The sequence below is a fragment of the Carica papaya genome, chromosome 3 (assembly GCF_054855325.1).
Source record: "Carica papaya isolate Zhongbai chromosome 3, ASM5485532v1, whole genome shotgun sequence".
Classification (NCBI taxonomy): Eukaryota; Viridiplantae; Streptophyta; class Magnoliopsida; order Brassicales; family Caricaceae; genus Carica; species Carica papaya.
In genome coordinates this window covers 10809633-10834507 of record NC_142311.1, presented here as the reverse complement: position 1 = coordinate 10834507, position 24875 = coordinate 10809633, and the positions used below count along the sequence as shown (strand labels likewise).

Genomic DNA, 24875 nt, shown 5'->3' with positions numbered 1-24875 from the left:
AAAACATATTTTCCGCATCCCCGCCGTTGATTTCCCATACCTTTCGGGTCAAACTTTACATACCGTTCATCTCAGGCATCCAAATGGGCCCCGCTTCCTATTTCTGATTGTCAACTAAATCTTCTAGTTATGCGAGCACAGTTGGCCAAAGTGGGACCAATCTAGACTTTTTAACACTGACTGACATCTGTACACATGTAACATTAATAAAACCTCTACATGTACACATTTATTTAAATAAATTTTACAAAAATAACATAATTTTATAGAACAAAATTAAATCGATAATTGAATTTAGCATAATTTGAAATAAAATGAAGATCGTATGTATGTGCATACGAAAACCGAAATAATGTAAATCAAACATTAATCATTTGGGTATTTCAACCTTGGTTTTAATATAATTAATTGAAGTTATAAAATCGTAGTACATACTTTTACTATTAAGTTTTACCATACTTTTAATAACAATCATGGTTATTAATTAATTATTAATTATTTTTTTTTTGTATTATTAGATTGATTCATTGTTAATTATGAAAATAATTACATATCTTATGCTATTTTATTGGTACTAGTGATGTTATTTAAATAAAAAATTAATTAATTTAAAAATAAATAATTATAAGTTTAGATAAAGATAAAATATTTATTAAAAAAAATAATACTTAAAAAAAAATATATATATATATATATATATGTATGACAAATATATTATTATTTATATTTAAGAGATTTTTATATTAACTTGCCGTACCATACTTCCTTCCACATGAGCAGATTAAGGTGAGTCCAAAGTAAAAATTTTGTGAAAGCGTTTAACTTGATATTTTTTTAAATTCAATAACATTAAGAGATTATTATAATGGTGAAAATTACCCTTCATAAAGTTTAAATCCACACAAATTTATAGTACTTTGAAGTATGAACATTATGTTTACTATGCTTAAGTCTAAATAATTTTAAAATAATATCTATTTAAATACTCTATAAAAATTATATAATAACGATGTTAAAATTTTTATTTTTCATAAAGGTAAAAATTACTATTCGTAATATTTTAATCTACTGAAATATTTTATAAAAATGTTGAGAAATAAACTATTAGACTATAACATAAAAATGAAAGTGAATTTTAAATTATTTTGTATTCATAATGTTACTATTATCGTAAATAGGATATTTAAAAATTGTAAGACATATATGATTATATTAATTTTTTATTATAAAAAAGTTAAATCTGATTCTTATGTTTATAAAGAATAAATAAATAAATTAATTAAATTATTACTATTTTAAATAACTAAAAGATAAGGTAAAAACAATAAATTATCTTTAAAAAAAAGAAAATTTGTTTCGGTTATCCAAAACAAATTTTCACTTCATCCAGGGTAAAAATTTGGAAAATTGGTCTTATTTAGTTGAAAAAACAATCCATTTTAAGATTTTATTCTCTAAATTTTTGCGGAACAGTAAAAAAATGTGAAAAAAGGGAGTGTAAAAGGTACAGTCAACAATCTTATCTTTGACCCCCAAATAAAAAGGGGAAAACCAAAAGCGAGTTTGTGCGCGTGAGTGGAAGTCGCGTGGTGAAATTTAGTAATGGAGAAACACAACGCAAGCATACAATTCTGAGCTGAAAAAAAAAAAAATAAAAAATAAAATAAATAAAAGGAGGGAGGGACCCACTACTTCTGTTGAAGAAGACACACAAAAAAGTGTGTCTTACAACTTACGAACTCCCTACTCTCCTCCCCACTCGCTTTCGTTTCTCCTTTTTTATTTCATTTCTCCCCGCCTGCGTTTCTCGCTTTCCTTCTCCCTAACCCCTCATCTGTCAAATGTCGAAAATCAAACCCTAACTTCTACACTTTTTGTCATAAGGGGTATGTTCACTCATCTCTTTCTCTATCTTATATCTTTCGTTTGCTTCCCGAGAAAAAAAAAATTATTTTAAAAATATAATTAAAAATGAGTAAACAAAAGCCAATCATGAATTGGGATCTCACAACTGTCACCCTCACACAGACCTTCCTTCTCAAAATTCTCGTTTTCTTTTCCCCCTTTTGTTTCCCGGGAATCAAACTGATTTCTTCCTTTTTCCCCACGTTCTCTTGCTTTTGTTAATTGAAATGGTTGTCTTCGTCAGGGTTTGATTTCAACTTATGTGGCTGAGGTTTGTGTTTGGCTTTGTAAATGTTAGGTGATTTGTGTGGGAATTTTGGTCGAAGAGGAGATGAGTAAAGAACAAACACCGGAGCCTCTCGATTTTTTCATTTGGACTGTTGAGGTAATTGATTCTTCTAAATTGTGTGTATAAGTTTAACTGGCTCCTCTTTTTTTGGCCTTCTCAGTCTAGATCTTGTTTGGTGCTAAGTTTTAATTAAATTTTAGGATGGTATATTTTAATTCTTGTTTAAGAGGACTGATAGCTAAGGTTGTTAGCTTAATTGCGGATGTTTCTGAAATTTCTTTATTGTTTGAAAGTAATTCCGCAGTTTAATCTGTAGATTTTGTGTTCCAACCAACTAATGATGTCATATGTTTTCTTCATATGGTGTTACTAATCAACTAAACATTAACCGAGGATTCTTGTTTTGATTGATAGTTAACATATGGCGTCAAATTTATATAATAAACCAACGGGAAAGAGAAAAATTATTCATTTTTCTTTGCATCCTCACTTATCCGCCCAAAGCAATTGAAGACATTTATGCATAGGTACCAAAGAAAGGCTCTTGAGTGACTCAGGAGTACATGAAAATGATAGTTGATAAGTGTCATGTTGCTGGTGGAAATAATGATAGTTGTTTTTCAGACATCTCTGTGGCTTACATATGGTTTCCACATTCCCAAAAATATTTGTTTATGATTGAAACGTTTTGGATTTTGTTATTTCTTACTGAAGTTATACTCTTTAATACATTAAAAAGGAAATAAGTTTTACACTAATCAACAGTTCGTTTGTTTCTCACTACTTTTCAAGTAGTTTCTTCCTCTTGGAGATTCAGAGAGATGCATGGATGTTGCTTTAGAGATTTTCTGCTATTAACTTTTACAAGTAATGCTACTATTTGCCATTGTGTGTTTCCAATCCCAAAATGGTGTTTAACGTATACAACTTGGAAAACTTATCTTCCATCTTGTTTCACAGATGTCATACCTTTTTTTTTCCGTCCAAAAGAGCATAGATGGTTTGGAGAAAGAGTGTTAGAATAAAATTAGCATAATTCTGTTCAGAATCCATGCAAATAATTTTAAGAAATCTCCCCCTTTGAATCAGTACTAGGAAAGTTACAGTTTAATATCCGTCAAATGCCTTTATTACACTTGTTCCGTGAGATGTCTTGGTCATAGAACTAAGTCATCTGACCCCTCCCTTTACATGAAAACTTGTGTTTTATGGAATAACAATTCTCTCAGCTTTTGATGCCATGATGAAAATCTTTCTGTAGAAGTAGCCTGCAATTTTGGAAGATTTGCACGAAGGAGATGCTTTCTAATTTGTTATTGTGTGATTGTGCATAATTTGCGGCAATCATCTAATTGTATGTAGGACTATCATATGTGAACACTTTGCTGCGTAGTGGATTTTTTTTGTGTTTTGAGTACTTGCGTGAGCAAATAGTCCTTGCAGCAAGCAGCTAAATAATGACTCCTGGAATTAGTTAAACATGTGTGTTTGAGTCCAATTTGGTGAATTTGCAAAAGATTTCATTTTTTGGTCCATGATATTTGGATTGATTGAGATGAGACTCCTTCTCTTTTATGGTACCAGGATGTTGGCTTGTGGTTAGAAGAGATAAACTTAGGTAGCTACCGCCAGATTTTCAAAGAAAATGGTGTCAATGGAGAGTATCTAGAAGGCATGTCCATGTTCACTACTGAACAGATTCTTCGGTTCATAAGGCGGTGCCATATGAAATGGGGAGACTTCATCACACTGTGTAAAGAACTCAGAAGAATAAAAGGTCCTCTCTCTCTCTCTCTCATATGGCCTCAGCTGTTGTGTATTTGTAAAATGCTTGCTGCTCCCTCACAGGAATTAGTTAGCTTCTTAACTGTTGTTCTTTGAGCTAGAAAATCATGTTTTTGTAAACCTATGCTTAGTATGCTTGCATGGGTGTTTTGGTCCAGAACCATTGGTGGGAACATCTATAAAAATGAACCTCTGATGTTTGAACTACAGTAAATTCAGACAAGGTCAAAGAATACTTGCACTACTACCTAACTTTTTCTTATGAAAAGGCCAACATTTAATCTATGAGAAGTTGATACACGAATCTTCTATTTTCTCGAAGACAGAAAAGAGGAAAGGGAAAAAAGAAGAGGAAATATGCAGATTTTCTTATGCTTATGAGGTACTTCTCCCCAGGGAGAGAGCCTGATTGACATTGTTGATTCATCAGCTATTTATGAATATTTATTATCTTACATATCAAGACAACAATAATGGTCTTCCATACTCCATTTGGTTGCATGTCAGCTTGTGGGACAATTCAAGCTGCTATATTTATTATTTGTCTGGTGACTGAACAATTTGGGGGGTTGGGGGGGGGACTATATCAGAATTTCCAGATTGCATTATTTTCATTACCTTCTTCTTTGTGCTAACATAGGTCATGGACAAAGCAGTTGTATCTAATTCCTTTTCTAAAACAGCATTAGACTACGTAAATTACTTGTTATGTAGATAGTTTAGTTTTCTATAAGATACTCCTTTCTCTACAGGAAATTGCATTGGTAGATCCATATATATGTGACATTGAAGACTTTTTTTTTTTTTGTGTATTAAAAATACTAGATTTAAGCAAAATTTATGTTTAGCAGAGAGCCGCTTAGTACAGAGGTTTAAGCCTGGCTTTACCCATTATCATCGTTGCTTCCAAAAGAAATTGATTTTTGCCCATTATCATCGTTGCTTCCAAAAGAAATTGATTTTTGCTTGAAGTCCATTTATGGTTCCTTGACCAATCTCTCTATCTCAAAAAAAAAAAAAACAAAAGATTTTTTAGCCAAAAAAAGTCTATTTATGATCATCCAACCTTCATGAGGGGGGAGAAAGAAAATTGGAGGGAGATGATTTGGGCTTTTTGCAGATAAAACAGAATCTTATTGGTGATCATTTATCCCATATTCTGGTTCCCTATCAGTGTTGCATGTCTTAAAAGAGGTGTCTCAATTTGTTCACCTAGCTGAATAAACTGAGCAACTAAACACTCTAGATTGTATTTCTAGCTGAATAAAGTGAGCGCAAAAAAATAATTTGGACAGATAGAAGTGTGCTTTAGCTAGGTTAACATCTTTGAAGTCCAATTTATCTGTCCGAATTAAGGTCAACTGACATTGAGTTTTTAATTTTGATCTTCAGTGGCTTGTTTAAAGGGCGAGCAAAAAGTTCGCCGGCCTTGGTGGGCTCCATCTTGCCTCTCAGTAGTCTTTGTGAAGGTGGCAAAGCGTAATAGGCAATCTCGTGTTGTGTCCTTGAAGCTGGAACCATAATGCAAAATCTGCTTGTATGTACGTATATCTTGTTTGCTCTGTTTAGGGAATCACAATTAGGAAGGAACTCAAAACTTTTTTGTCTTAAGGCTGGCGAAGTGTTGCCTATGGTTCTTCACTGGAGAACTCTCATATGTATACAACCCCTTTTTATATGTTTATTTCTGTTTTTTTTTTCCCATAGTTTTATCATATGTTCTATGTGGAAAACACAGTTTACTATATCAAGAAAAATTATGGGTTCGAAATTTTTTTGCGTGTTTAGCTGTGTCTCCTATGCCGTGTTTTTATGATATATGATTTTCTGAAGCCCATGGTCTATATGTTCTTACTGTCTACAACAATTTCAAAATTGATATAGTGAAAGTGGCAAACTTTTAGGATTCCGGTGACAGATTTGGAAGCCAAATAATGAAGGATCTCATACTGGCAATGATTCAGGTTAGGATTGAGTTAGTATCACCGTTCTTGCTGGGAATGTGGAGTGATTTAGTAATGTCCTATCCATACATTTCTTTAGAATTTAGTTTCCATTGCTGGGAAACATGACAAACTATTATCATTTATAAAAAAGAATGAACCCTCCAAACACGCCCAGTTGCCATGCTGGTATACATGTGCCTGGTCTGAGTAATATTTTTATTGGTTATTTTTTTCAATTGCAGGCACTGGATGAAGATTCATGTATTTAGTTATTGTTTACATACAGTTGGCGTTGGGCTTCTATTATATATAGTTAGACAGTAGTCAAATTCAAGAGAAATATCTTTTTGAGGTTATAACGGATATATATGTATATATATTTTTATATATACGGCGAGAGAGAGAGAGAGAGAGAAGAGAAATGTGGATATTCATTTGATTAAATTAAATCTATTATTCAATGAGTTAGCATGTGTCTGTCTGGTAGCTTCTGGAGCGATAAATCATTTGCAATGTATTGCGAAGGGTTTCCATTTTCAGTGGGGACAGATGGCAAAGCGCACGTGGAAGTGGATTTTGGCGGTTGTCTGAGTCTCTAAACCGAATGCAGTGTCAAATGGGAAATTGTAAATTGATTTGACGCCCTATTACGCATATACATGTTGTTGTTTATTCCTCCATTCTACTAGGCACATAAATTTAGGAAACTGAGGGTGAGTTGAACTTGACTCAATTTTTATTACTGAATTTTAAAAAGCGATCAAATTTAACAAAATTAAAAAATAATATAACTCAAATTGTATAAGATCAATTCATTATTGTTAAAATTCTATAATCCATTATTTCCTTGCATATGAAATTTTATATAAATTTAATAGTTAAATTAAGTCTAAATTTATAAATTAATGATTTGCTAGCAGAAAAGGCTAATAGTCTGATTGAGGAAGATTAACGGTTCAGATTGAATACCTTCGAACGACTCACATGACATGAAATGAAAATCAAACTAAAAAGTGCCTCCCTTGCTATCTCGCAAAATTCAAATTTCTATTGCCTTCGTCGTCTGGCTAGCTCATTTCAGTTCAAAATTTAAACCCTAAACCTCTCTCAGAAGAAAGAAAGGCAAAAATGTTTTCTCCGGGGACGAAGAGGTCCAATCTGAGCTCCCGCAAAGAGCGAAGCCTGGGGCACTCTCTAAATGCGCTCGATTCTCCCATTACTCCAGTACCAGAGTCTCGAAAACCAGCTAATGACAATTCCATCCCTGATCGCCCGAGCACCGGTACTCCCGCTCCCTGGGCTCCTCGTTTATCCGTCCTCGCCAGGTACGAAACTTACACCGTGCTTATACGTAAGTACCCGCTCCAAACTACATCTTTATTCTAATCTTTATATGCAAATCGAGTGAGCCTTCTCGTGAGTGAGAATTGTGACCGTTTAGGTGTTTGGACTTCGAATTTCGGTTATATATTAACAAACTAGCTTAGTTTGTTATGAAACGGCATAACTTCCGTTGCTTGCTTTGGATGAGTGTAAGATGTCAGGACTTTGTTATGCAAATGGGGTTACATGTTTTCTCAGTTTTCTTTTTGCCAGCAAGATTTATCGTCTAGAGCGTTCTCTTTGTTACTAAAAACTTAATGGCTGAGGTCTTGATGTTGTGTAAATTTGTTCGGGATATTGGAATTACATTTTGTGGAACTGTTTGCAGATTCTTTTTACTTTGGTCCCTCTTTTATGATTTATGCTCTGTTAAAATGAAGTGATTTACTCGCTTGTTTGCTCTTGCAATGTATAGGATACAGTATTAGATGAAATGAGCAAATTTTTAAGAGACAATTAAATGAATGCATGGACGATAGATGGATGGTCTTCCTTTTCTTTCATGCTGTTTATATATATATATATATATATTTTCACTTATTCTCGTTCCTGTTGAATGAGCTGGAAATGCTAATAATAACAGTTGAGGCTATGTCCATTTGTCAGAACATCAATTTTACATTCTTGGAAATCTCTTGCAAAATTTGGAAATGTATATGCTACTAAGCCCCATATATCCATATGATTAGGGTTTTTATTTGTGTCAACTATTGCATAATAGTGAAGGAAATATGGACAATTACTAATCCTCAATAAAGGAGGCTGATTTTTGAAAAAAGGGCAGGAGTGAATAGACAATGATGGGAAGCTATCTCATTATAAATCTGGTATCATTAATCCCCTAGTTAGGAATTTGTTTCCCCATTTAACTGTGGCTCATGGACTTAATCTGCAATTTCTTTTTCTATATTCCTGCACTTTAATTGTTTGATCTTTCTACCCTATCACAATATGATAACTTAAGCATGCTTTATACTTTTATCACTTTCCCTTGTTTGTCTTCCTATGCTTTTATATAACTCTTGGACCAAGCGAATCGACGAGAGGGGCTTACTCTCTGTCTCTACCTCTTTAGCACAAATACAAGTCAAATCAGCAAGTTATGCTTACTAGTGCAGTGGCTAAAATTTTTCTTGTTTTGTACCTAGGATTCCACCAGTCAACAAAAATGAGAAAGGAAATGAAATAGATCCTGTTAAGCCGGTATTTGTTTCAGAGTTTCCACAATCAGTTCGTGATGAACAATCCAGTTTCCTTAGAAAGTATCTTCCTGGTTAGTATGATTGGCAATAGATGCTATAATTCCACTACGAGAGACTGTTTTTAGATTTTTGTATATCCTTTAACAGGTCATGCATGCATATCTGGCGGAATGGATAAGAAAACCTGCCTTTCTTGGATCATTTGTGGAAATAGGCTCTTCATATGGAGTTACTTGTCATCTGCACCATCTAGAAAATGCATTGTTCTTAAACTCCCGTCAGATGTTATAGAAGGTGAACAAACTTGCACCACTTCATTTTACGGTAAAAATTGGTTGCTTAGTGTTGTCAATTGGGATTCACCAAGCCAGAGTAAAAGCAAAGTGTTCCAACAATGCAAATCTGCTGGTGTCATAATTTGTAACCAAAAAACTCGAGCTATCATATACTGGCCTGACATCTATAGGGAAGGGGGAAGAACGCCAATCATCTGTCCTGCATCTTCTTATGAATCAGACGCAGTTTCTTCACCAGGTTTCAGGAGCAGCAGCCCAAACAGGCATGAGCAACAGAGTAGCCCTAAAAGTAATTTTAATTCTTTGATTTCTTGTGTGGTTAGTGCTTCAGATTATGTGTGCGTTGCGCTTGTATGTAGCTCCAATGGTGAGCTTTGGCAGTTCCGTTGCAGCACCACTGGTATTCAGTGTAGAAATGTATGCCTTGACATGATGGATTTATCGTCACAAGGTGACGATAATGGTCAAGTTTTTGGAAGCAAGGGCTATCAGAGACTTGTTTGGCGTTTTTCAGGCTTTCCTGCAGAAGAATCTAAGCAGCAATTTTTCTTATTGACGGATCATGAGATTCAGTGTTTTTCTATTGAACTTCATCATGATTTGAGTGTGTCAAAACTCTGGTCTGATGAAATTGTTGGCACTGATGGTGATTTGGGCATTAAAAAGGATCTGGCTGGACAGAAGAGAATCTGGCCACTGGATATGCAGGTAGACGATCATGGTAAAGTGATTACAATTCTTGTTGCCACCTTCTGTAAGGACCGGGTAAGTAGTTCAAGCTACACACAGTATTCTCTTTTAACCATGCAACATAAATCGGGGGTAAGCTTCTCCTCTGATGCACAAAAAAGAATTTTAGAGAAAAAAGCTCCCATTCAGGTGATAATCCCAAAAGCAAGAGTAGAAGACGAGGACTTCTTGTTCTCCATGAAGCTAAGGATAGGGGGCAAGCCTTCAGGATCAGCTATCATTCTGTCTGGTGATGGGACTGCAACAGTCTCCCATTATTATGGAAACTCTACCCGACTTTATCAATTTGATCTACCTAATGATGCTGGAAAAGTTCTAGATGCTTCGGTGCTTCCTTCTGCCGATGAAGGTGAAGATGGTGCATGGGTTGTTTTAACTGAGAAAGCAGGAATATGGGCCATACCAGAAAAAGCTATTGTGCTTGGTGGGGTTGAACCACCTGAGCGAAGTTTGTCACGAAGAGGTAGCTCAAATGAAGGATCTGTACAAGCAGAGAGGAGAAACCTCACAGTTGTTGGAAATATTGCTCCTAGAAGCACGAGTTCTGATGCACTGGATACTGGAGATAGAAAAAGGGCTATCATGACTGGCCTTGCTCGTCGAACTGCCCATGATGAAGAATCAGAAGCTTTACTTGGTCATCTTTTCCGTGATTTTCTTTTGACTGGGCAGGTTGATGGCGCACTGGAGAAGCTTAAAAATTCTGGTGCATTTGAAAGGGATGCCGAAACAAATGTTTTTGCCCGTATTAGCAAATCTATTGTTGACACCTTAGCCAAACACTGGACAACAACCAGAGGTGCTGAAATTGTGGCGATGTCTATTATTTCTACCCAGCTTGTGGATAAGCAGCAGAAGCATAAAAAATTTCTTGAGTTTCTTGCTTTGTCCAAATGCCATGAGGAATTGTGTTCCCGGCAGAGTATGGTCTTCATCCTTTTGTAGTGAGTTGTGCTTATTCAATTTGTTCTCAAGCTATTACTTCCACCTGGAGGATGGTTAATGAGAAAGCTTGGTCTTTATTGCTCTTAGATCAACCTAAATATATCTTATGCTAACTAGGTCACACAGTTAAGCAGGACCAACCTGAAATCTTTTCCTTTCCTTTTGAATATACCATTTTGCCAATGTCTTGGCTAATTATTTTGAGATATTTTTATGTGGAACAGGCAGATTTTCAGTTTGTATGAGGTTTCATGTTTTGGTGACCATTTTCTGCTACCAGCAGTCCTTAGTTTTCATCATAAGATATCTGAAAAACACATTTTATTTTGACACACTTCGATTTTCAGTTACTTTATGTTCTTGTCAAAAGCATCCAATAAATCTTTTCTGTTTCTTTGGCTGATGTTTGAAGTTCTTTTTTTTTCCTTTAAAATCATGTAGACATCTAGATGCGAAATAAAATATTGTTGCTAGACAAGCTTCATAGATTTCTACTTGAGAAAAAAAGGAGTGCTTCCTCTCAAAAAGGATTTATGCTCACCTTTTGCAGGACATTCTTTGCAAATTATCTTGGAACATGGTGAAAAGCTGGCTGGAATGGTTCAACTGCGGGATCTGCAAAACTTAATTAGCCAGAACCGTTCAGTTGAAATTGGTTCACCACGTAATGGTTTAGAGCATCAAGGTGCAGGTTCCATTTGGGATCTTATTCAGTTGGTTGGTGAGAAAGCCCGGCGGAATACTGTTCTTCTGATGGACAGGGATAATGGTGAAGTGTTTTACAGTAAGGTCTCTGATATTGAGGAAGTATTTTATTGCTCAGACAAACAGCTTGAATATTTAATAAGCACAGAGCATCCACTTGAGATTCAGATGCAGAGAGCTTGTGAAATTTCAAATGCATGTGTTACTGTAATTCGAACTGCCATGCAGTACAGAAATGAGCACCAGATGTGGTATCCACCACCTGAGGGCTTAACCCCTTGGTATTCTCAACCTGTGGTGCGTAATGGGCTGTGGAGCATTGCTTCTTTCTTTCTCCAGCTGTTAAGGGAAACATCTGGGCTTGATGTGTCTGCAAAAACATACATATACAATCATCTAGAAGCACCGGCAGAGGTTTTACTTGAGGCATATACTGGTGCTATCACAGCTAAGGTAGAGCGTGGAGAAGAACACAAAGGTCTTGTAGAAGAATATTGGATCAGGAGAGACACACTTCTTGAATCTCTTTATGAGCAAGTCAAAGGTTTTGTGGAAGCAGGGTGCCAGGTTAAGATTTCTCTACTTGAAGTCTCTTTCTTCAGATTGTTGAGTTGGATGCATATGCATTTTGTTGATCTTTGTAGGAAGTACATGGAGAGCTTGGCGAGCCAAATGAGGAAATCCTTAGGAAGCACTCTTCAAGTTTGCTGGCTATTGCAAAACGACATGAGGGCTACCAAACTATGTGGACAATATGTTGTGACCTCAATGATTCAGTGCTACTTAGAAATCTTATGGTATGGATATGGAATTTTGCTTTGCCAAGCTTTGCATGTTCTTTCTTTTTTTTTTTTTTTTTTTAAATATCCTTGATTGTGTTTCTGGGTCCTTCTTTTGCATGTTAATGACCAGCCTGTAATTTGGCATTGGTTAAAGGATAATAAGGATTAAAAGCATAGGCAAATTTTCTCTTGAGCTTTGCGGATTAACATTTGTTTTTAAGTTGGTTTTGTTCACTTGTTTTGATGGTTTCCTTTCAATCCATTAATTTTTTGCAAGTTGATGTGTGATGAAGTGATGTAGGAAAAGTAGCTCTAAAACTAACTTGTCTAAGGATAGTTTAGAAATTAGAGGAATATAGGTGAGGAGACAGAAGACTACAGATAGACAAATGAAATTGGAAATCAAGGTAAAAAAATAAAGGAAAAATAGACCGAACGAAATAATAAATAGAAACACCAACACAGAGAAATACTTGGAAATTAAACCTCTGCAAAAGAAATTTTTCATTCATTGTCATCTTTCTTTTCTACATTTTTTCTGATCAGTTGTTGGCCCTTATATAGGCATTGGTTACAATTAATAAGGAAGATATTGAAATAAAAGGAAGTCAAAGTTTTCTACAACTTAAAATCCACTTAAATAGCCTTAGCATGTTAAAGATATTCAACAATAATAAATACAAAAGACTCTTGAATACTAAATTTATTCCAAATTAGGATCATCTTGTTCTATATCATGAATATTTTATGCTTAATTTTGAAATCGTTCTTGCTTTTGACTTTGGTATTAAGCAATAGAACTATCTTAATTTACAGGGGAGTGTCTTCTTTTTCCTACTCAAAAGATTTAGGGTCCGTGGGTGGAGCTTTTAGCTGTGGGTTTTTGTTTCAAAAGCACTTCTACAACCAAAGGGATAAAATGTAAAGTGCTTTTCACAAAAGCCAAAATTTAATTTTGATAGGTTTAAAATGAAAAGGTATGATGTGTAGATTTTAGAGGACAACTTTAGTTTTTACTAAAAATCTACATTTAAAATCTCAAAATTACCCTTACTCAAAATGTATAATTATATACATACTTCTTATATATATATATATATATATCCCCAAATCGTCTAGCCTCCTTGCACACCAGCCTCCAGCGGCTGGCACCTCCAGCTTCCGCTTCCTCCCCTTATATTGCTGGTATATATATATATATGTATATATATACTGTTTTGGCTTTTTTCTAAGTACCTGCTGTGTGTTTTTTCAAAATCTGAGCTGTGTTTTTTTGGAATAGCTGTTACGTGTGTGAATTTCGGAATATACATCTGTTATTCTTTTTTAAATATCTCTCATATATATATATATATATGTAAACTCACAGGACAGATAAACAAAAAGAAGATTTAGGAAAGCTAATCCCACAGAGAGATTTAAAGAGCAAAATTAGGAGAGTGTCAAGAAGCCGCCTTTGGCGGTTTACTACAGAAGAAAGGACAAAAAGGGAAATTTGCAAACAGGGGCAAAATAGTCTTTTCCGCTTGTAATGAATTAGAGTTAGGGTTTGTTGTTGTAATAGAAAACTGACTGAAAGTGACCCCTACTCTTTGGTCGTTTGGCCGTTGCAACTTTCAGTCGGTTCTGGCTCCCATCTCCTGCTCATTTTTCCCGCCATTTGTAACCTATAAATAGGCAGTATCGAAAAACATAGTTACCTAAAGAAATCTCTCTTTTTTCTTTGTCTTTTTCTCTCTCTGTCAGAGCCGAAGCCATGAGCAAGGCTTCTGAAAAAGTACTATGAGAGCCCTCAAAGCTGGTCAACACGTACGCCGCAGTCACGTTGCGCACTAGATCCAAAGGGAAGGCAGCAATGGTAGAACCTGCAAAAGTAGCGGCAGCCAACCTACTGTGAATGACATGGATCAGAGGTTGACCAATTTCATGGACAATTTCAACGAGTTGCAGCAACAGTCATGCCAACAACTCGACTTGATTATGGAATGGATCCGTGGGGGAATGTTGTCGGAAGAAGTGCTAAGGTTGTTGGTGATTGATGTGTGCTGGAGAAGAGGCATTCTGCCTTTCCCATGTGAGTCGATTGAAGGAAATAACCTAAAGCTGGGAGTTGGGGTTAAAAAAGGGGGCGAGTTCAAATGAAAAGGCACGGACTGATTCAATGGAGGACGTGAACTGAACCGGTCTAGTAGAGGGGTTGAACCAAGTTGGTCCACTGGAACCCTTGAACCGAACTGGTTCATCTGCTACACTGAACTGAACTGATTCAACCCAATTGGGTTCCTTTCCAAAAAATGGAAATTTCTCTGTTTGAAGGAGTAAATCCTTGCATCTGGGTAAGGAGGTGCGAGAAATATTTTTTTTGGTGAACAACACATTGGATGAGTAGAAAGTTGAAGTTGCATCCCTCTTTTCGCGAGAAATTGCGGATGTGTTGTAGCAAGGGTGGTTGGCAAAAATTGATGAGGTAGAATGTAAGTATTTCATTGAGAAGTTTTGTTGAAGATTTGGAGGGCCATCACGGAAGGATTTCATAGAAGAACTTAACAAATTGTCGTGAAGTGAGATTGTTCTAAAATATTAAGAACAGTTCAACGCACAAATCCTAACGAACGTGGATGATCCCACCATGCCGAAGAGATTCTTTATATCCAGCTTTATCAGTGGTTTTAAGCCGGAGTTATTAGCCAATAATAAGCTGCTCAAGCTACTCACACTTAATCAAGCCTTTGAGCAAGCTTTACTGCAAGAGTACTCCATAATTAAAATGTCTAGAAGAAGATTACTATACCTACTCACCAGGTGGTTTGATAGGAATGTCAGCTTGGAACTCCGAGCGTGCAGGAAGAGAAAAAGAAGTAAGGAAATCGACCACATCCTGCTACAGATGTGGTGACCGTTACTTCCCAGGACAGTGCTGTCAAAATATAACTATGATGATGGTAGAGGAGGTGTCCAACCAAGAAGACAAGTTGGAAAAGATTCCAAAAGTGGAGATCAAGAATGAAGGAAATCCAACGGGAACCTTATCCATACAGGCAATGGAAGGGATTTTTGCAGGCAATACCCTTAAAATCAGGGGGATGGCCAGGCACGATATGTTAGTTTTGCTAGATAGTGGGAGTTCACACTAGTTTTTGAATGAAGCTGTGGCCAAGGGAGTTAGAAATCAAGTAGTCAGTGACAAACTACTGATGGTAATAGTAGCAAATGGATAATGAATCACTAGTAGTCTTAAGTGTACGGATATTACCTAGATAATGTAAGGTTACAAGTTCATGTACAATTTCTAATAATTTAACTTGGCGGATATGATGTGATATTGAAAGTAGCCTGGATGAAGCAGTTTAATCCTATGGTGTTTGATTTTGTGCTTGCCACCATTAAGTTCACTATGGCAATTCACTCATAGTTTTAAAAGGAGGTGACACCGTGGGACAGATAGAGACCACCGCTAAGAAATGGGGTAAGCAGAAGAACAACATGAAGGGAGGGGTCATGTTCCTAGTTATGGAAATTGATCCAGAAGATCGAACCACCCCAACCCAGAATGAGTCTCTGGAATCCTTGCTAGAATAATACAAGGATGTCTTTGAGGAGACTCGGGGACTATGGCCACCCAAGGAGTTTGATCGTACCATATCTTAAATCAAGAAGGAAGCAATCATTAATATTCGGCCTTATAGGTATTCTTTCTTCCTAAAAAATGAAATAGAAAATAAGTGCAAGGCATGTTACAAGAATCAATCATTCGACCCAGGCATGGCCCGTTCTCATTTTCAATCTTGCTAGTCAAAAAGAAAGATGGAACATGGAGATTATGGCCACCAAGGAGTTTGATCACATCATATATTTAATCAAGAAAGGAGCAACCGTCAACATTCGGCCTTATAGGTACTCCTTCCTCCAAAATGAAATAGAAAAACAAGTGCATAGCATGTTACACGAATCAATTATTCGACCCAGTTGTGGCCGGTTCTCATCACTAGTCTTGCTAGTAAAAAAGAAAGATGGAACATGGAGATTCTGTGTCGATTATAGGGAAATTAACTAGTTAACAATCAAAAATAAATTTTCCATTTCCATTATTGGTGATTTACTTGACGAGTTACATGGCGCCTCTAGTTTTTTAAAGTTTGATGTGAGAGCAGAATATAACCAGATTCGTGTAGAAGAAGAAAACATTCATAAAACAGCCTTTCGGACCCGTCAAGGCCATTATGAGTTCAGGTTAAATGCCTTTTGGCCTCACCAACGCCCAACCACTTTTTAGGCTCTCATGAATCATATCTTCAAGGAATTCCTTAAAAATTTTGTTCTTGTCTTCTTTGATAATATTCTTATTTATAGCTTTAATGAACAAAAACATTTGTATCAACTTGAAGTAGTGGGGCAAGTGCTACGGAAATACAAGTTATATGCAAATAAATCTAAATGTGCTTCCTGCAGAATCAAGCAGAAAATATGGGACACGTCATTTCGCAGCACGAGGTTGAAACAAACCCCAAGAAAATTAAGGCTGTGGTCAATTGGCCAACCCCACAAACTCTCAAATCTCTCAGGGGATTTTTGGCCTTAACTGGCTATTATCACAAATTTATTAAGTAATACGGGGTTATGGCCAAACCCCTCACAAACCTATTAAAGAAGAAGCATTTCAGTGGAACCCTGTAGCTGAACAAGTCTTCCATCTGCTAAAAAGAGATATGACTTCTAGCTTGTATTGTGGTTTACAAAATTTGGGAATCTAATTCATTATAAGAACCGATGTGAGCGATAAAGGAATTTGAGCTATCTTCCAATAGCCTTTATAACCAAAGCCTTGAATCCCCAGAATCAATCCAAGAGTTTCTTCTGTGCAGTCGGCTGAAGACGCCATTACTTGGAAGGAGTTCCTTTTATTATTCAGATAGATCGGCGTAGTCTCAAGTACCTACTTGATCAAAGAGTGTCTTCTATGGCCGAATAGAGAGGCATTAAGAAATTATTAGGGTTAAATTACCTCAGCTAATATAAGCAAGGGACCACAAATACAGTTGCAGATGCCTTATCCAGAAGGAAACATTGGGATCATTCAACAGAAGTTCTTTACGCTGTCACCGCTACCATCCCTGTTTGGACATGTGAGGTATCCAAAGGTTATGAAGGTGACTCTTTTGTAAAACAACTCATCAAAGAACTCTTGATTTTCACGCAAAGCAAACCACCCTTCCATCTCTCCAATGGACTATTACAATACAAAGGGAGGTTAGTCATGGGCAACAGTAAAGGACTACGACATCATCTCCTTTATCAATTCGACAATATTCCTATAGAAGCTCATTCGGGCATCAAGGCCACCTATGCACAAGCCAAGCAACACTTTTATTGGCTCGATATGAAGAAACTAGTTACTTAGTTGGTGTAATAGTGTGACATTTGCCAACACCGTAAGGATGAAATAGTGCCCATCCCAGGACTCTTACATCCAGTACCTATACCATCCTAAGCTTGGACTCACATACGATGGATTTTATCGAACAACTGCCCAAGTCAGAGAATAAAAATACTATTTTGGTGGTAATAGACCAGTTCACGAAGTACGACCATTTTATTCCTTTACAACATCCTTTTATGGCTCAGGGGTAGCCCGACCTTTCATGGAGACTGTTGACAAGTTGCATGAAGTAATGCAGGTCATGGTATCAAATAGGGATTCCTTGTTCACTAGTCTCTTTTAGAAAGAACTAATGAAAGCAGTTGGAACCAGCTGTCATTTCAGCACTGCTTAACATCCTCCAACATGTGGTCAAACTGAGTGGCTTAATCAATACTTGGCGATGTCCTTGAGGTGTATGGCTCATGATTGATTAAAAACATGGGCAAAATGATTATCCACTGCTAAATGGTGGTATAACATGACCTACCACACAAGGCTTAACATGACTCCCTTCTAAACTCTATATGGATTGCCAACTTTTCACCAGCTGCATTATCTGTGGAAGAATTACTGGCAGAAAGAGAAGATACTAAGAGAACAATTAGACAACAACTCCTGAAGGCTCAATCTCGAACAAAGCATATGCAGATAGAAATCGATGTGAGAGAAGTTCTAAAGATCAAGACTGGATGCTATCCGAACTGCGGCCATACAAGCAAGGTTTAAATAAGACAAACAGGAAGATCGAAGCTATCACCTAGCTTTTATGGACCATTTTAGATAATACAAAAGATCGAATCAGTAGCTTATAAGCTTCAGCTGCTCCTTTGCTCTCGAATCCACACGATGTTACATGTGTCACAATTCAAAAAGTACATAAAGGAGGAGACAGGGTGATAGAGAACTTACTTGTCAATACAAGGGAAGACGTAGTCAGTGTTCAGCCCAAACAAGTACTACAATACCGGGTTATCATGTGAGGAACACTGCTTGTGAAACAAGTGCTGATGCAATGGGAGGACACTTCAATAAAAGAATGCACTTGGGAAGATTATTAATATCTACAGCAATAATTTCTGCATCTCAATATTAAGGACAAAGTTAATGCTTAAGGAGAAGGTATTGTCAAGAAGCCACCTCTGGCAGTTTACCACAGAAGAAAGGGCAAAAAAAGAAATTTGCAAACAGGGGCAAAAGAGTCTTTTTCCTTGTAACGAATTGGGGTTAGGATTTTGTTGTAACAGAGAACCGACTGAAAGTGACCCCTAGATGCTATTCGGCTGTTGCAACTTCCAATCGGTTCCCGCTCCCCTCTCCCACTCATTTTTCCTGTCATTTGTAGCCTATCAATAGGTCTTTTCTCTATGAATGAAAAGCATTGAAAAACATATTTACCTCAGAGCCAGAGCCAAAGCCATTAGCTAGGCTTTTGATGGAAAGATATATATATATAGATCTCCTATGTATATATACACGTTTGCTGGGTATATATGTCCAGCAAATGTGTGTACATATATATTATATATATAAATATACATACTATAAAAATTTTCTATATCATATAAAAATATGCTATATATGTAATATTTTATGTTATATTTATAAATTTATATCTACATATAATGTACATAATTTATATATATCACTTAGTATAATAGTTTTACAGTACATATTTATATCTCTATATAATAGACATAATTTATTTATATAAATAATAACAGCTATGTTAATATACAAATAATAATAATATGTAACATTAATAATTTAAATTATATTTTGTACATGTTAATATTAAGCTGCAAATTATAATTTACATTAAATTTTTATTTTTAAAAAACTTATTTCAGTTTTTAACCTATTTTAACTAAACATATATTGATTTTTTCTCCTCTTATACCTCTTTTGGTGATTTCAGAATCAATAGTCATTTTCACTAAACACTCAAACTTTTTTTATTTTAATACAACACTTTTTATAATTATTTCTACTAAAGCATCAAAAAGTTTTTGACTAAAAATGCTTTTAGTTAGCAACTATTTTAATAACATTTTTTAAACTTACAACACAAGTTACGGCCATGTCAAATGTCTACTAGATCATATTTACTATAACAATTTGAAATTTCTTTCAATCAACTCCTACTAGCTTTGAGATGGTGTAGTGTAGTTATTTTCTACCTTCACAACTCGTTTGGTTCAAATCCCATTTTATCCTTGTATGTCATCCCTAGACTAATCTTAATAAGTAAATAGAATTACAGTGTAATTTTCATGTGTGAGCTATCTCCGTTTCTTCCTTAATTTTTATTACATATGTCTTCTCTCCCATAATGAGTAGCTCCAGCGACTACATTATTTGTTTTCTTCAAATTCTTAAAGAAAATATAAACAAACATTTATTACATAATGATTGTTCTTGCCTTGGTAAGAAAATAATTTCTAGTCTTACTATTGTCATAGTTGTATAATAATTTTAAATTTAAAAGCAAAATTAATTCCATAGTATGTTTTGCTTGAATGTGTTTTTAAGTACAGAAATCCAAACTATAGAAAGATTCCAAGTATTGATGTAGCATAGCAGAATAGGATCTAGAGAGATGGGAAAATATAAACATTATTTGGTTTCTTCAAATTCTTGAAGAAAATATAAACAAACATTTACTCCATAATGATTGTTCTTGCTTTAGTAAGAAAATAATTTCTAGTCTTACTATTGTCATAGTTGTATAATAATTTTAAATTTAAAAGCAAAATTAATTCAATAATATGTTTTGCTTGAATGTGTTTTTAAGTACAGAAGTCCAAACTATAGAAAGATTCCAAGTATTGATGTAGCATAGCAGAATAGGATCTAGAGAGATGGGAAAATATAAACATTATTTGTTTTCTTCAAATTCTTAAAGAAAAGATAAACAAACATTTACTCCATAATGATTGTTCTTGCTTTAGTAAGAAAATAATTTCTAGTCTTACTATTGTCATAGTCATATAATAATTTTAAATTTAAAAGCAAAATTAATTCCATAATATGTTTTGCTTGAATGTGTTTTTAAGTACAGAAGTCCAAACTATAGAAAGATTCCAAGTATTGATGTAGCATAGTAGAATAGGATCTAGAGAGATGGGAAAGTTAAAGAAAAGAAAAAAAGAAAAAGATAAATTCAGTCTACAATCATGGTGATTTGCAACAAACACAATCACAAAATTGTCACAACCACAGTCACAGAGTTGTTAGACACTCAGTTGGGATGTTCATAAGTAGTTTGATAAATAATGATGAACCACCTAAATATTTATAGAATACCTACATAGGCTAATATGATTAGAATCTTTAAATAGAAACAAGAAAAGGTAAAACCACTAATTAAATAAGAAATCAAACCAGAAGTTTTGGCTCTGATACCAACTTTCATGTAGCACAGTGGAATAAGGTTTAGAGAGAGGAAAGTTAATAAAAAGAAAAAAAGTATAATCCAATCCTAGATCACGGGGATTGACTATAATAACCGGATGAGAAAGTTGTCACAGCCAAACTTTACAGGATTGTCAAGCACTCAATTGAATAAGAGGACATCAATAGATTTCATTCATAAGCGATACGGTTAATAATGATGAATCACCCATATGTATATAGCTCCTATGTAGCCAAATATGATTAGAATACCTAAACTGGGAAACAACGAGAAAAGAAGACTACTAACTAAATAAGAACTGAAACTGGAGTTTTAGCTCTTACACCAAATTGATGTATTACGAAAAAATAGGGTTTAGAAAGAAGAAAAACTTAAGAAAATAGAAAAAAATCAAATCCATAATCATGGGGATTGCCAACAACTAGAAAGACAAGGTTGTTAGGCACTCAGTTGAATGAGAGCAAATCAATATCTCTTATTCACAAGGGGTCTAATTAATAAAGATAAACCATTCAAATGTTTGTAGCATGACTACATAGCCTAATATGACAACGATCCAATTTGTTGTTCTGTAATTCTGTAGTCTTTGCAATTTGATTGGTTTCAGTTGTTTGTTATTAGTTTGTCTTTTTCCTTTTCAGACTTCACCATATGATCATTTAATTTCTATATTCAGCTTGTTTTTCTGGCGTAATTTATGCCTCTCTTTTTTACTTAAATTTTAAGATGATCTATCTTGCAGCATGAGAGTGCGGGACCCCAGGGAGGGTTTAGTTACTTTGTGTTCAAACAATTGTATAAGAAATGGCAATTTTCCAAGCTTCTAAGGCTTGGGGAAGAGTTTCCGGAGGAGCTGTCGATTTTTCTAAAGCACCATAATAATCTCTTGTGGCTTCATGAAGTATTTCTTCATCAATTTTCTTTGGCTTCTGATACTCTTCATGAATTATCTCTCTCTCAAGAAAAGACCTCTACGTCAACTGATGAAGAGGGAACAGAGCTTGACTTTGGAAATTCAGAATTAACACTGGCAGAAAGAAGGCGGCTTTTGAATCTCTCAAAGATAGCAGCCATAGCAGGTATTGTCTATTGTTTAGTTTCTCTCAAAGATAGCAGCCATGTGCTGTGTCTTTTTGTGCTTGCTTAGATGTTTTTTGTCTCTTATAGGTGTTAGGGGAGACTGGAGAGTAGTGGTCTCTTTTGATTTTTTGCCCCTTGATTTAATCCAGGTAAAGATGCTGACTGGAAAGTAAAAGTGGAACGCATTGAAGCTGATATGAAGATTTTGAAATTGCAGGTATGTTGTATTTTAGTTATCAACCAATACAATTGCCATGTATTCTTTTTGTTGATGGGTCCTCCTGGATGTTATCACCTGTTTGTGTATACTTTCTCAAACGTGAAGTTCCAGAATTGTACAATCATGATAGGAACCTGAGTATCATTTGGGACTAACCATTCTTTCATCAAGTGTGAGATAAAATTTTTTGGTGAACTCATTCTCCCGTCGTTACCAACAAATGACACTAGATTTTCAGTTTTAAGACTTGATAACCTTCTGGTGCTGTTGTTAGGGACTGAAATTTTTTTGTGTTTCCTTTTTCTGGGACCTTATCTGTAGCTCATACAATAGCATCAAACTAGATAATTGACCAAGCTGTGTTCAGAAAATAGCATTTTTTCCTTAAATATTTCCATAGTGGATGTTCTCCATTTTCATTAAAGTTAAGGGGAAAAATATTTCTAATTTATGCTCAAAAATTAAAACCATGGTCCAGAACATAGACTTTATCTAGGGGGTTGGTCATTAGACAGACAGAGGAGCATGACATTAACTTGGCTCACATTCACCATGTGTGCATGTAGGATTGGGTTTTTGTCAAACAACATTGAACTGTTGTTCCATTATAAGGACCTGTACTTGGTACTGAAAATAATATCAAACACTGAAATTTCTGATTAATTTGAATAATAAGTTTCCACCTTTTATTTTCATTTCAAAACTTGAATGTACTTTGCTCACAATCATTTACATTATATGTGAGGGCAGTTGAGTCATCATGCCTGTAAGGAAAGATTCTAAGCAAATGCTGTATGCTCCCTTGCTTGCCCTAGTGATGAAGCTCAAGGTTGTGAAGTATCGCCAGTTTGTTATAGCCTAAACCATGAGTTATATGTAATTTGCCCCTCAACAATAAGCAGTTCCTTGATCAACAAAATCGTTTTCCCCCTGCATATAGTAGGACCTTGAAGCTATTGCTGAATGTTCTGGTTCAATTAGTTTTGCCTGGTTCCATTCTTTAAGCTCCCTCCCCTTTTTCACGGCTGCAGATGCGGCAACTGAAGGCCACTGACAAGCCTTATAAAACATTTGACTGAATAATATTTTAGTAAGTTGATTGTTTTTCCATTACAAGCTCAGTTGATTCAGACACCAGAATTTATCTCCTGCAGGAAGTAATAACCAAAGCAGCCTGCAGTAATGAAGCAATTGAACAGCGGCTGCTTCGTCCAGATGAGCTCATAGAGCTGTGCCTCAAAAGTGAAAACTCAGAGCTTGCATTGCTTGCATTTGATGTCTTTGCATGGACCAGCTCCTCATTTCGTAAGAGCCACAGGAACCTTTTGGAGGATTGCTGGAGGAATGCAGCTGATCAGGATGACTGGGGGCAGCTCTACGAAGCTTCTGTAGATGAGGGGTGGAGCGAGGAGGATACTCTGCGGCAACTCAGAGACACTGTGCTTTTCCAGGCCTCAAATAGGTGTTATGGGTCACAAGCAGAAACTATTGAAGGAGTGTTTAATGAAGTGCTCCCCCTGAGGAAAGATAACATACCGGCTCCACTTTTGGAAGACTTAAATTCTTCTGTGGAAGGAATATTGATGCAGCATAAGAATTTTGCTGATGCGGGCAAACTAATGCTGACTGCAATAATGTTGGGCGCTCCACAGGATGATACGGAAGCCAATGAAGGTCATTTTCCAATGGATTGATAGTGGTACTGATAACATTTTAGGATAGGTCCTCACTGACTTGCAAAATCATGAGTAAATGTTGTCTATAGCTGTCAAGCTTCGGTGCTACTGTCTTTCTACACCAGATGATTGCCTGCTGCTGTTTTTTTTTTTCATATGCATAGGCAGCTAGTTGGTGATAAGGGCCTTGCTCTGAATTGGTGAATCTTGAAATTGGGGCTCTTACAGCAGGTTGGCTTACATTTAGGTCTCATGTCAAATTTAACTAGTTTTCTCTGGTAAGTTCTTTAGGGCAAAGATTCATTTTTTTAAGGGTGCTGTATCTTTTTAGTGCTTTGATAACTAGATATAAATAGTGACCAACACCACTCATGAGATTACCATGGCGTCTTGGAGGTACTTGCCTCAGCAATAAGTTTTTAATATTTTGATGTTGTAGAGTAAGTAATTAATTGAGAACAAAATGCTGGGTGATTGTTTGGAAACTTATAAATTATTACAGAATGATTTGAAAAAAAATCATAAGGATACGGTGCCTAGAAGGTATTATAGAATTTTTCTCCATTACTAGACTCTTGACCTTTTAGCAAACAATCAATCTCTCTCGATGTAGTGATTTAAGGGTATCATTTACTTAAAAAAGCAAATGGACACAGGCCATCTCAAGAATTTTCTAAATTCAACTTGCTTTATGAGAATGTTTCGTAAGACATCCTACTCCATAATTCAAATGATTTGGGTTATATAATGTTTAATTTTTGGAGGAGGAGAATGTTCAAGCTTTGATTCCACAAAAAAAACCGATTTTTTTATTTTATTTTTTGGCTAAGCTGACCTGGCACCACTTTTAGATATGTAGAGCGTAAGTACCCGTACCAAGTTGGATCAACCCCCAGACCAATAGGCAAACGGTAAATATATGGATACTATCCGTTTCATGGCTTTCCACCACCATAAACATCTGGGTAACAAGATCTTTCGATGCCACGTGGCATCACAAAAACCTCACTCTCTCCCCCCAAAAAAAAAAAAAAAAAAAAAAAAAAATCTTCATGGAAATCTACATCCACTGCAACAACC

At 35.7% G+C, this 24875-nt stretch overlaps 2 protein-coding genes across 3 annotated transcripts; both read left to right on the top strand.

The window, feature by feature from the left end:
• Positions 1-1728: 1728 nt before the first annotated feature.
• LOC110824434 (Sterile alpha motif (SAM) domain-containing protein) lies at positions 1729-5766 on the top strand. The gene is made up of 4 exons (XM_088215709.1): positions 1729-1886; positions 2204-2290; positions 3779-3971; positions 5372-5766. Exons 2-4 carry the CDS (start codon positions 2237-2239, stop codon positions 5500-5502), a joined length of 378 nt encoding a protein of 125 aa, XP_088071835.1. The 5' UTR covers positions 1729-1886; positions 2204-2236; the 3' UTR covers positions 5503-5766.
• A 1125-nt stretch (positions 5767-6891) lies between these two features.
• Positions 6892-24226, top strand: LOC110806531 (Nucleoporin, Nup133/Nup155-like protein). 2 transcript variants are annotated; one of them, XM_088215706.1, is made up of 8 exons: positions 6892-7276; positions 8468-8581; positions 8658-10478; positions 11052-11773; positions 11851-12003; positions 21562-21898; positions 22049-22116; positions 23274-24226. In XM_088215706.1, exons 1-8 carry the CDS (start codon positions 7054-7056, stop codon positions 23811-23813), a joined length of 3978 nt encoding a protein of 1325 aa, XP_088071832.1. In that variant the 5' UTR covers positions 6892-7053; the 3' UTR covers positions 23814-24226. The 2 variants fall into 2 exon arrangements, with proteins under 2 accessions (XP_088071832.1, XP_088071834.1); XM_088215708.1 differs by having other exon boundaries at positions 6894-7250; positions 8457-8581.
• The last annotated feature ends 649 nt before the right edge of the window (positions 24227-24875 follow it).